At 36.6% G+C, this 14,075-nt stretch overlaps 1 protein-coding gene across 4 annotated transcripts in view; it reads right to left on the bottom strand.

Annotated features, from left to right (window-relative positions):
• The window catches only part of LOC109083105 (mitotic spindle assembly checkpoint protein MAD1-like), a 68,417-nt gene that overhangs the window by 9,721 nt on the left and 44,621 nt on the right, over positions 1-14,075 (bottom strand). The window contains exon 18 of one of the 4 annotated variants that reach the window (XM_042733980.1): positions 6,945-7,025. The exons of the other annotated variants lie outside the window; for them this stretch is intronic. Within the exon in view, the coding sequence (XP_042589914.1) occupies positions 6,960-7,025 (66 nt within the window). The 3' untranslated portion in view covers positions 6,945-6,959. Of the gene's footprint in view, positions 1-6,944; positions 7,026-14,075 lie in introns of those variants that run through there. 4 annotated transcript variants of the gene reach the window in all.

Below are 14,075 nucleotides of genomic sequence, written 5' to 3'. Positions count from 1 at the left end.
TGAACCTTTCTAACTGCTGCTTTTCTCAACTTATTCTAAAATTATGATTTAATGGGGTTTTAAGTCTTCATATTTCACATGTATGACCTTAAGAGCTATGGGTAGCAATAAATATAATAAATCACTGGTGAGTTAGAAGTAGTTCAAGGCACCACAGTGGATCTATGAAATAAATTAAGAGTTCAAGCTGTGAATGCAAATGTTATTGGTCAATACAGGATAGGAAGTAGTTCAGTCTGAGAAAGAGAAACTCGTCCAAAACACAGCAGTAACCGTCCACAACAATGTATTGACTGTGGCTGGGCAGGCAGGGGAAGACTGAGATTCACTTCTTCAAATCATCTGCACAGACAGGGTCCAAAATTAACTTCACCACACCTGCTAATGGTGGGTGACGTGATAAAATTTACCAGCCGTTATTACTTCCTACCTGGCAAAAAAATGTAGCATGCACTTTTTAAATTAAATCATTATAATAAAATAGCTCTGCATGCTGTGTGTATCTTTCTCTCCTTTTCTGTGGCTTAACATGAAGAAAGTATTCCACATGTGTGTCTCTACATGGAGATGAAAATCTGAAAGAGTCCTCCAACAGTGTCAGTCAAACGAGAAGAGACTCTTATTGGGTAGCAAATGTGATTGCCGGGAACGTTTCAACAAAGGTGAAACACAACCAAGAGATGAACCAAGTTACGAAGAATTTGCAATAAAACTTGCATGAATTGATTTCTGCAAAACACTTGCAGATGATGTGACCATAGGCAAATAAATATAGGTCAATATAACAGCGATGGGTCGCAAGAAAGGCTCATTTAATGGTAACGGATCGCCAGGTAGGCATACAGCTGTGACAGGCAGACACATGTAACGGTGTCCTGTATGGAAAGATGTTACCCCAAGCTGACGGTCATCCATCTTCACCTGTACAAATGAACACTGAGCAGCTAATTAGGCACATGGGAGTGACGTCAACGCCCCTCTTCAACTGATTAGCTAGAGGAGCTGTCAATCTAGAACTAGTGGACCAATGATGACACAAGCCCGCCTTGATTTACATGAAACACTAACTGCAACATTTGGAAAAGCAAGTGCAGTACATGGAAACAAGAGTGTAGGGAAAATAGCATAAACATACAAAAAATAACCAACAACAAAAAACAGAAATAAAAGGAATAAAAGGAAAACATGATTTTGTGTGCAAAATGGATAATTTTACATAACTATTTCAGTTTTGTGCATTATGATTTTAAATGTGTTTTGATTCATGCTTTTTTTGTGTGTTAAAATTTTTTTTTATTTACACATTCTTTTTTGATCTGTGACTGTTGTTTTCTATTCTGAAAACTTTGCTTTAATTTAAAAATTTTGTGCAATATATTATAACTTGCGTTTTTAAATTTTGGTTTCACGCTTATTTTTTTTATCCGTAACCGCAATACTTTTGGTGGAAATCTGATCCCATAGACACTTGCAAGTTCATCTACAGCTATCAAAGCTATTTTATCTTTTGGATACAAGATTTGAGCCCCTCAAAATAAACTTCAAACTCAAAAGTGCAGTGTCTCATTAGATAATGATCCAGAGAATGAAGAAAATGTACCGGCCATGAAAGTGAACTTTATACCTTTGATTTGATTAGATTTTTTTTTTTTTTATTAATGCATATTGTCATAAATTATAGGATGTACTGTTATCAGTTCTCTGAAGTTCACTACATGTGCTCACTTGCAAACCTATTCTTGATTTCACTCTCATTAATAGCTCATCAGCGAGTTTAATCAGCGAGTCCATCAAAAGGTGTAATCATCCCCTGATTGGATGAAAGGAAATGCCAGAACGCTGATCAAAACATGCATAGAGATACCTGCTGTTCCGATGTTGACAATCAAAGCAGCCCTACTGTTACCATGGAGATTATCAAAGCCGGAATCTTCGTCATCCTGACCTTTGAGGTTAGAGCAAGACATTGCACTGTCAAAGGTTAACACAGGGACACATTTAACTGTCAGTGTGTGTAGGCTCAGAGAATGTCATTTTTTGAAGCCATTATAAAGGCTATGTGGATGATTAACATAATGAATACAGGTCAAAGCTTGAGACACAACGGCTTATTTAAATAGAAAACTGTTGATAATTAAATATCAATGGGTTAATTTCAGATATTACAAATATATGTAAATGACTATTTAAACATTTTGATTCTGTAATCTTATCCTACATTTCACAAAAAAAAGTTGTTAAAGAAGTAGTAAACACTGTAACCAACAATGTATTCAGTATTCTGGTAAGTATATTTGGTAAGCATATTTTCTCACGCAAATAACATTTCAGGAAATGCAGATAATTAAAATAATATTAACAAAAAGGCCAAATATCGGCCCACATATATCAGCCTGGGGAATACATCAGTTGACCACTATTGGAGAAATTATTTTTTAACTGGCTGGTAAATAGCCAGATGTACATTATCCCGCTTATTACATAGCTACTAAGTAAATTAGACAAAATATTGATTTGAGGTCTGCTACCCGACCTGAGCAAGCTCACGAAATACACGGGTTTCGCCTCAATATTTATTATAAACACTCGAATTTTTTTCGGAGATTGTAACAATAAAACAAAAAATTTTATATCAAAGCAACATTTATTAATAACTTGATACTTTTTTGAAATTTTGATACTGAACTGCTACATTTTATTTCTCAGCAACAAGGGATTACATCACACTACATCTCTGTCTGATTTAAAGCAGGCAGAATACTAGAGATCAAATGAGCCGTAACTAATGAATATAGCTTTATTTTTTTACCTTTGCTTCCAAGCAGCAAATTAAAATAATTTAAATGTTCAGTCAGCTAGCCATGTATTATCCCTTAAATACATACAATGCCCTCCATAAGTATTGGAACAGTAAAGACAAAATTTCTTTCTCTGCTGTGGAGTCAAGACATTTGCAAATATGATTAAAAGATGAATATGAGACAAAACTACAGAATGTCACATTTTATTATAAGGTCTTTCGACACATACATGTTTTACCAAATAAAAAGGACAGACCTTTTAGAGTTCATCCCACTATTTGATGTGAGCATAAGTATTGGAAGAGTTGAATTTAAGGCAGATGTAAAACATTAAAAGCTAATATTTAGTTGCAGATCCCTTGCATGCAATTAGAGCAGTGAGTCTGTGACCCATAGACATCACCAGACTCTTGGTCTTATGCTTTGAAATGCTTTTCCCCAGTCTTTATTGCAGCCAGTTCCAACTGTTGCTTTTTTTGGGGAGTTTCTGTCTTTAGTCTCCTCTTCAGCTGGTGAAATTAATTTTCAACCGGATTTAAATCTTGAGATTGATTTGGGCAATCTAAGACTTTACATTTTTTTGCCCTGATAAAGCCCTTGACTGAACTGACAGGGTGTTTTGGGTCATTGTCCTGATCCAATATGAAGTGCTTTCTAATGAGTTTGGTGGCATTTTCTTGAATACTGGTAGCAAAGATGACTTTGTACCCTTCCAAATTCATTCTGCCACTGCCATCATAAATTAAGTCATCATTAAAATTAAGAGGTCCTGTTCTAGAGACACCACCTCCACCAAGCTTTACAGATGAGGCTGTATGCTTAGGATCATTTGCAGTTCCCTTTTTTCTCCACACTTTTGCTTTCCAATCACATAGATAAAGGTTAATCTTTGTCTCATCAGTCCATCAACTCAGTTCCAAAACTCTACTGGCTCACATTTGTGAAGAATCTTGCCTTTCTATTTTTGGTGCTGATCAGAGGTTTGCATCTTGCTGTGTTGCTTCTGTAATTCTGTGTTAAATTCTCCTGCGGACTGTAGATTGACAGAGCATCACCCCAGATTTCTGGAGGTTGTTGGTGATTTTACAGACATGTATTTTAGGGTTCATTTACACAGCTTTTATGATTTGTCTGTCATCAACTACTGTTGTTTTTCTCAGCTGATCAGGTCATCGTTGGTTGCTGATGTCGCCGGTAGTTTTCAAACTCTTGATTTCTCCATGCTCTTTGTTTTTCCTATAGTTCAAATTGACTCCCTTTTTTCTTTTAGAATCCAAATTGCTTGCTTTTCTTTCAGAGTCGGCTTCCTCGTCTTCATCCTGGTTTGTGTGTGTCATCATCGAATGCAAGACTTAGAATGCAGAAGCAATGGACATAACTGATAAGACACATTCCCTGCTTTTAATATCTGAAGAATTAATGCAACAGGACACAGCTGAACACTTAGAAAGACCTGTGAGGCAACTGTTCCAATACTTATGCTCACATCAGATAGGGAGATGAAACTCTAAAAATGCTGATCTTCTTAGCTGGTAAAACATCTTTGTGTTGAAACACCCAATGATAAAATGTGACATTCTGTAGTTTTGTCTTATATTTATCTTTTAATCATATTTACAGATTTCTTGACTCCACAGCAAACAGAACAATTTTGTCTTTACTGTTCCAATACTTATTGAGGGCACTGTATATATAATGTGCACATGCCATTTGCTGTATATATTTAAAACAAAACTTGTTTTGCACTTGTGCTCCTGCTCTCGCACTCTGTCATAACAGCACAGCAAATGGCACGCACACACCATAATTCAAGTTTGGCTTTACTGTGAAAAAACAATTGTTCTGGCAACAAGACAAACACTTCAACAATATTACCACAGGCTTACTATTAATAAGGCCTGCAACAAATGATTTTGATAATCGATTAATCTATTGATTATTAGAATGATTAATCAGCTAATCTGTGATTATTTTCACTGATTAATCAGTAGGCTTCAATCAATTCTAATGGACTTTTATTGGATTGCAGCCAGGAGCGCTGAACTAGAAGTCTTGCACTATAGCGCCACAATGGTTAAACTGCATTATTGCAGGCCCTTATATTTTATAGTGGATAATGTAATAAAATTTTTTGTTCAGCCCTATTATTAATACTGAAATCCTCTGGTTTCATTTTACTTTCATTTTGGATACTGAAATAGATACAGTATGTGAATGTTGAACTGAGGCGTTAAGATGATAGTAGTTGTGTTTAAATGAAATTAGAGTAACGGTTGAGACCTCGGAATGTCGCGACTGTCAAATCTGAATCAAGTATTACAGAAAGCCTTGTAATAAAACTGACTAAAAATATCCAATGGACCATAAAATAACAACTTTTCAGTTCAGCAAGAAACCACCAACAAATAGACTAGAACATCCTAACAATGTACCAGGACACTTCAGCAACTTAACAGAAATGGCCTGGCAAACAGAACACCCTAGGAATGCACTAACAACCATCTAGAACACATTAACAGCATCACAGAAATGCCCTTGACTTATATCACCCTAGAACCATGGTGGGAAGTTTAGCACAGGCAAGCACCACTCACTTTTTCATCAAATAACGTACATATCAAGTTATAATTCAGTCGTTACAGAGAGGGATTAATTTTTTGGCCCACTAGACTTAGTACATTTCATTCTCTGACGTGAATTAAATAGGCAGACAGGGCTTTGAGGAGTTTAAATAGAGAACTTGATGCCCTGTTCCAAAAACACCCCCGCAAAAGCACACATTTCCAACATGAATAGAGTGAGAGCTCTCATGACCAATGTGCTCTTATGCTAAACCCTGCGACAAACAAAGAACATTTTGTCAAAGCACGCTAGACAGAATCGAGCCTTTTCAGCTCCATCCAGTTTGTTTTCACCCCACTGAATAAAGACATACAGCACAGCTTAAATATTGCAGATAAAAGGAAATTTACACTTTTTCCCTATCTGTACTTTGAAGGTAAATTTTTTTATTGGTAAGAAAACATTAGAGGGTGAAATTAATCTAATATTACGTGAAAATGGAACATTGTACGTTACTAAGCAAATGTACCCACTACCAAAGCACAGATACACTAATTACAGCAAAGATGAGAGAACACAGAGTATACAGTCTTCCTTTGATGGAACAGTCCATGTTATTGATCTACACTCATGAAAAATGCAAAAGTAATATAGAACTATATTTTTTTTTAAATATATATATATATTTTCTGAGAAATGCTTGCTGCAATGATGATAAGGTGTTCTATGTGGTTGCTAGGGTGTTGCACGTTATTATTGTATATTACACACCGATCAGGCATAACATTATTACCACTGACAGGTGAAGTGAATAACACTGATTATCTCTTCATCACTGAACCTGTTAGTGGGTGGGATGTAATAGGCAGCAAGTGAACATTTTCTACTCAATGCTGATGTGTTAGAAGCAGGAAAAATGGGCAATCGTAAGGATTTGAGCTTGTTTGACAAGGGCCAAATTGTGATGGCTAGATGACTGGGTCACAGCATCTTCAACACTGCAGCTCTTGTGGGGTGTTCTCTGTCTGCAGTGGTCAGTATCTAGCAAAAGTGGTCCAAGGAAAGAAACAGTGGTGAACCGGCGACAGGGTCATGGGCGACCAAGGCTCACTGATGCACATAGGGTGCGAAGGCTGGCCTGTGTGATCCGATCCAACAGACGAGCTACTGTAGTTCAAATTGCTCAAGAAGTCAATGCTGGTTCTGATGGAAAGGTGTCAGAACACACAGTGCATTGCAGTTTGTTGTGTATGGGGCTGCATAGCTACAGACCAGTCAGGCTGCCCATGCTGACCCCTGTCCACTGCCGAAAGAGCCAACAGCAGGCACGTGAGCTTCAGAACTGGACCACGGAGCAATGGAAGAAGATGGCCTGGTCTGATGAATCACGTTTTCTTTTACATCACGTGGATGGCCGGGTTTGTGTGTGTCGCTTACCTTGGGAACGCATGGCACCAGGATGCACTATGGGAAGAAGGCAAGCCGGCAGAGGCAGACTGATGCTTTGGGCAATGTTCTGCTGGGAAACCTTAGGTCCTGCCATCCATGTGGCTGTTACCACCTACCTAAGCATTGTTGCAGACCATGTACACCCTTTCATGCAAATGGTATTCCCTGGTGGCTGTGGCATCTTTCAGCAGGATAATGCGCCCTGCCCATAGACTGTATAAAAACATGAAAAATGGTTTCCGTGACGTGACCCGTAGGTTTCTGAAGAGCATTTCTGCAGCTCAAAGTTGGCGGAGCCAGCCGTCGCCATCTTGGCAGCACGTCACCGCGTGTCACTCCCAGATTGGTTGCTGAAACCACACCCACCTAGCTCGACAGTGGTGAAAGCAGCGGCAATAAACCTGTGACTCAAGTGGCCACGCCCTTAATTGTGCAGAACTTTAAGGCTTATAATTTAAATGGATGGTTTAGAAAAAAAAAAATTCACCCCCCTCACAGTTGTCATGAAGGGCAAAATTAGCTATATAGACCAAAACCACTTTTTGTACCAGGTTGTTAGCATATTTTTTTTCTGCTGTAAAGTTGGGCATTTTAACATGGGGAGTCTATGGGACTGACTCCCTTTTGGAGCCAGCCTCTAGTAGTCAGTCGATGAATTGCAGTTTTAGTCACTTCCGTGTTGGTTTCACAAGAGAGACCAGAAGGTTGCCGCTTGGCCCTGCCACAAAGCAAAAATGGTTCAGGAATTATTTGAGAAGCACAACAAATAGGCCTCCAAATCCCCCAGATCTCAATCTAATCTGTGGAATGTGCTGAGCAAACAAGTTTACAGGACTTAAAGGATCTGCTGCTGACATTTTGAGCCAGATACTACAGCACACCTTCAGGGGTCTACTGGAGTCCATGGCTCGACGAGTCAGGGGTGTTTTGGCAACAAAAGGGGGACCAACACAATATTAGGAAGGTGGTCATAATGTAATGTCTGATCGGTGTATATCAAATATGTAATATGCAATATTCTATATTATAGCTGATAAAAATACTTATTTAAATAAAATTCTTGAACTAACCAAAAATAAATAAATAAATAAATAAATAAAAAACCAATACATTGATACGAAAGAAAAAAAAGGAGTGGCTGGAAAAAACACACACACACTAAAATAAAACGAATAAAAATAACCAACTATAAAATAACAAACATAAACAGGAAACCACCAAAAATAGATCATTGTTGTCATGTAAATAGATATCCTCACATGGAAGAAAAAAAAAATTCAAATCAAAATCCACCAACATATTTGTTTAGAACTGTTTCTGTTTTTGAATGTAAACGGTGCTTGACTGGAGAAAGTGATTTTTAAAGTTTAAAATGTCTTAATGCATAATATGGTAAATGATGTACTGGAGTCGTGTGGATTACTTGTGGATCATTGTGTTGTAATTATCAGCTGTTTGGACTCTTATTCTGACAGCACTCATTCCCTGTAGAGGATCCATTGGTGAGTAAGTGATGTGATGCTAAATTTATCCAAATCCATTGTGATTCAAAATTTTCAGCTAATGTATGCGTGAACTATTACTGTAAGGTAGCTTTGTTGGCCTCAAACATTGTTTAACTGATTCTTAAACTTTATTTATTAAACTATTTAATTAAATGAAAAATGAAACTCAAATATTTACAATTTAGAAATGAGTCTATGAAAACAGCTAACAAATGCCAACTAAGCATCTCACAAACTAAATAGAATGAAATCAATAATTTAAAATGTAACTTTAATTTCAAAAACCAACCTGAGAAGTACAAGACTATAAACAGAGAATTAACACGCTAAAGTTTAATTGATGTTAACAGTGATGCTGCATTATTTTTGAGAGATGAAGAGTTCAAGAAGACAAGAACAAAAAGGCAAAAAATATATACACAATGTCATAATAAGAGATGTTAAGATCATAATCTGGCCTGTGGCAGATGCTTTCAGTTCAGCTACACTCAGAGTCTAAAAATCAAACAAAACAAAAACAAAACCAAAAACAAAAAAAACTTCTTTCCCCCAACCCCTCGCAATTCCAGTGTCCACAAAGTTGCTGTTTTTGACTTGTAGGACAGATAAGTCTCTGATATCCAGACTTTTGACTATCAGCATAAAATTTGCCACTAAAAAAAAAAAAAAAAAAAAAAAAAAAATCACCAAATATGAGGTGTAAGGAAAAAAGTTGGCTAATCAATCCCTAAAGTAGTTTTAACTAGATTTGAACTACGAGGGAAAAGGATTGCGTCATCCTTGTGACAAATTCTTTACCGCCTCATGTTTTCGACTTTATTTCTCTCTTAATTGTGACCATTGATTGAGTATTTTCTCTGCCTGGCTCCCTGTTGAGATGAGCTCAGCAGGGAAAGAGGCTGATTGGTTTTGCGTCTGAGAAACTTCTGATTACTACTGGAGCTGAAAACATAGCTGAGGGTAGCAATCACGGCAACCAACCTGGCCTGACAATAACTGAAACAGAGTTAAGAGACGATAAGAGAGAATAGCAACATAACTGCAAAACACTGCTGGACAATGAAGCGGATGCTTCCATAGGAGTCGGCTGTTTTCTGATAAACACCGGAGAGCTAAAATTAAACTGTCAGATACTGTGATTGAGGGTTATAGTTAAATCTATGTGTGTGTCTGCAAATCGAAACATTGCAGTTATTTTCATGTCAAATCCCTGTCAAAGAGTGGCATCTATCTTGATAGACTGTACCAGCAAAACAAAATTGAGTATGCATAATTACAAGCAAGTATTTGTTTTGATTTATAAACTGTTTATTCATGCTTAAATTGTAATTGCATGAATGTGGTTAATGACTACTCTTCTCATGATGACATGGCATGCAAACTGTTGAAACATGGCATTTAGAAACTCTTTGAAGGAAAATCGAAAAATTTAGCCTTCGGTTCACTTTTTTTTTTCTCTCAGATGTTTTACATGTCAAATATTAATGAGTTAATTCATACTATGATCATGAATGATTTAACCTCTGAACAAGAGCGATATTTTGCATTTTCTACACTAGTAAGCTATCCCACTATAAAGCCCTATCTAATGCCTCAATCTTTTATTTAAAATGGTTCTGAACATGATTGGCAGTGACAAAGATTATTCAAACACAAATAAAACAATAATAATCTACATTCTAAACATAATAACTTACAAATATCAAAACTTAAAAAAAATAAGCATCAAAATACCAACATACAGCTATGAAAAACAATAATTAAAGTTATGAAACATGAATAAAAAATGATTTGATATTTGTTTTAGATTACATTTGATACTTTTAACACTACATTGTTACTGTTTTTAAAATCAAAATTAAGCGAGCATTAAATAACAGCAAAGAAATCCTAATCTAAAAATGAGGACAGTTAGCATGCACAATTACATATAAATTAATGATCAATACCAATAAACTCAAATGCATCCCTATGTAAAACTTAACAAGAATTAATAATGATAAAACATTTTCTGCTGGGCACCCCGCAGGAATAATTGGGATTTAGAGCTCGCAACCTAAAACTTGTCAGTCATATGTGTTTGGCCTCCAGTTTAGACCGGTTTAGAAAAGTTAAGAAAAGACATTATTTTCTGACTATGGTTTGTTGTCTACCCAGAATGCCCTTCTAAGAACACAAATCTAATTTTATAAGCAATAAGTCTATGATGAGTCCACACTAACATGAGGTTAAGATGATACTCCATACACCCTAAATCAATACAAACCAGTTTATCTGCAGGATGATCAGAATTAACAGCTGGACTGAAGTTTGCCTCAGATTCAGTTACTGTCAAACCTGATGACACAGAAAACCAAAAGGGCTTCGAAGAAAAATATATACCCATAACACTTGGTTGACTCTTTACGGACACACTGAGAGGATAACAAGGTTTCCTAATATGAAGAAAATGGACAATTACAGGACAAAAGTATGTTCTAAACCACTAACCCTAATTATAAAACTTTGGAGAGTAACTCTCCCTGCACCACTTGTTCAAGAAACATGAACAGTACCGCAACTGTGCGGCTCGAGGAGAGGTGTGCCATTGCTTTTCCAAGCTATTGGACTAACAAACAATAAAAAAGGTGACAAGAAGTCCCACGGACATTATAGGAAGCAAATCAGAATACCAAAGCAACCTTATATCAATGCAGTATACAACATCACAAAGATTATGACCCCTGTGCACTGTAATAATACTTTGTGTGTGTCTTCTTTGAGTATGTTCTAACATCATGATTTGCAGTGACGGATGAAAGTAACAAAAGAAAAGCTCAGAATAGTATTAACATCAACTGCTGAAAATATTAACCATGATTAAATATGAAACTAATGAACAGAGAGACAGTAGTTGTCTCCGAAGTTTAACTTCAAGTCTCATTGATCTGAATTCAACTATGAAAAAAAAAAGAGTTTTAAATGCTGTGAAAAGAATTTCATGCATATTTCTTTGTCTTTTAATACTCAGAACTCAATGCCAACATGATTTCAACTCAGATTCCAATCAATGAGTCACAACTGACAGATTACAACACAAAGAAGACCATAAAATCTTATTGGAGTGTTTGTGTGTGAATGGTAACATCTGAATGTCTGTGATTGTGTGTGTCTGTGTGTAACTCACGGTTAACAAATATTGACAGTGAATTATCTTCAGCAGAAGGGTCGCAGGTGGCTTCAACAGGCCTAATTTCACAGGCTAAGGCAACACACACACACACACACACACACACACACACACATAGACAAACACACCCCAAAGACTAGACTGCCTTATTCACGTGACACCAAAATGCTAAAAATCTATAGTATTTTCTAAATCAAGTACAAGAATTTGTCTCAAGTTAAAGTAATGGACACTTAAATGTAAAAGTGAACAGAAACGGCTAAGACAAGCCCTCATCCCTCTTACAGCTCTTAACATCAGAGTCTTGGTTCAAGTCAACAGTCAGAGTTCTGGGATCTGATACTCTCAACGTAATATAATTACACGCCTGCTCTCTTGTAGTTATTCATTTCCTGAAGAGGTGATTAGCAATTAGTTTCATTTAGGCAATTGAAAAGTCAGCTTGTTCTCTTAATAGATGTAGCTTTCAATGAACACTCTCAACTTCATGAGGGTGAAAGTGCCATGAACAAACTATTTATCTACTTATGAAAATCTCCATTAATGTTAAAATATGGGACACTTTCCAAATGTCATTGAACAGTACTGAAGAGTGGTAAACTGTGCAGCCTTTTGCCTTTTTTGTCATTTTACTGGCAAAACAAAATATTCCAGGATTAACTAAAACTGAGAAAGTGAGAATGAAAATGAGGCTAAAGAAATATTAATTCATATACATATACTGTGGAGATCAAAATTAGAGAACAACACACGATTTTCTAAATTTCAAGGTCACTGCTTAGTCCTATTTGAACTTATCCTAACAGGAGTAGAAGAGCAGTTTTTAAGCATATTTCATTAATTAATTGTATTCTGAAACTCAGTATAAAAGAAGATATCTGAAAATGAACTCTGATCAAAATTAGAGAACACTTAGATATCTCCAAGTAATTCGTGTTAATCTGGCACCTGGTGTTAATTTCCTTAATTATATGACAAACCCAATTTAACTGGCAGCATTGCTCTAATTTTCACTGAGACTGCACGACGGTGGGCCGCTTTAAGGTAACTGAAACCCTGCAATAGGAGGCAGTCCAGAAGAAGGCCAAAAGGATGACCATTTCAGCCATTGCGAGAGAAGCTGGTCATTCCAAATCTGTAATTTCTCAAATATGGAAGCTTTACAATGACACTAATTCATTCAAGTCCCCCAAAATGGCTGGTCGTCCACATAAGACAAAAGCATGAGAGGACAGGATAATGCGGAGACTCTCAGTGGGGAATCGGTTCAACACAGCAGCTGGAATTGCTTGCCAGTTCAGTGATGAACAGGGTATGAATCTGTCTCGGCATGTCTATGAGAAGTCGGACTGAAAACACTCTGCAGTGACAAAGTCAATCATCAGCAGAAAGAATTTAAATTTATTTGGGTCAGATGGGAAACATTATGCTTGACATCCAACTGGGGTAAGACTGAACACTGAGTGCGTAAAGAAGTCAGTGAAAGGTGGAGGAGGAATTGCCATGGTTTGGGGGTGTTTTCAGCCACAGGAGTTGGGCCTCTTATACAGCTACATAGCAGGTACTGTAAATGCAAATGTTTATTAGAACCTCCTTCAGCAACATGTGGTACCTTACCTGTAAGCATCCCCCAATCAGCCTGCAATTTTCATGCAAGACAATGTCCCCGTCACACTGCAAATCAGGTAAAGCAGTTCCTTGAAGCCAAGAACACTGAAATAATGAAATGGTCGGCACAGAGTCCTGCATCCAAACCTGACTGAAAATCTCTGGAAATCCTTGGCTAAAAAGTTATGGATAAGAAAACCACTGCAGTTACCGAGATATGGAAGAGACTGGAAGAAGAGTGGACCAAGATCACACCAGCGCAGTGTGAGAAACTACTGATTTTTTTGCAACCGCAGATATGCTGAAGTCAAAGCAACCTCTACAATTCCTACTAATGTTACCCTCCAAAATTTTTGCAATATTCTTTCATGCTACAGTGGTTACTGTTCTCTAATTCTGATCACTGTGTTTTCCACAAAATAAAGTTTTTTTTATTTTTTTTTTGTTAAACTGCCTTGGTTATTTTGTCAAACATGTTTGTATAACAGTGGTATACCCACAGCTAATATTCCATCAAATTTTGAACGATGAAGATTAACAATATTTTAGAAAAAAATCAAGTATTTATAGATTGTTCTCTAATTTTGATCTCCACTGTATAATTCATATATTGTATGTATATATACCACACAAATAACAACAAAAAAATTGGTCCAGTGACAAAACGTGTCAAAGGGCAAGTTGAGAATCAGTGGGATATACATTTTACAATTGAAACAAAAACATGCAAAAAAAAACAAATAAAAAAAAATTAACACATTCCCATTCCAAAGTGTTATTTTGCAACAACTAGCCAAAAAAAATTCAATATTTAGTATATTTGCATTTGATATAGGTTGTTTTCATGCATCCAGTTGCGTAAAACAACTGAAGTGAAATACTGAAGCCAGTGATCATCAGGGATGCAAGCAAGTTAGCATTAACATATGCTTCATTAAACAGTATTTTAACTGTGGTGAAAACGGTTACAGATAAATCTTT

This window comes from Cyprinus carpio, chromosome A1, assembly GCF_018340385.1.
Source record: "Cyprinus carpio isolate SPL01 chromosome A1, ASM1834038v1, whole genome shotgun sequence".
NCBI classification, from domain to species: domain Eukaryota; kingdom Metazoa; phylum Chordata; class Actinopteri; order Cypriniformes; family Cyprinidae; genus Cyprinus; species Cyprinus carpio.
This window is presented reverse-complemented; position numbering and strand designations above follow the sequence as displayed.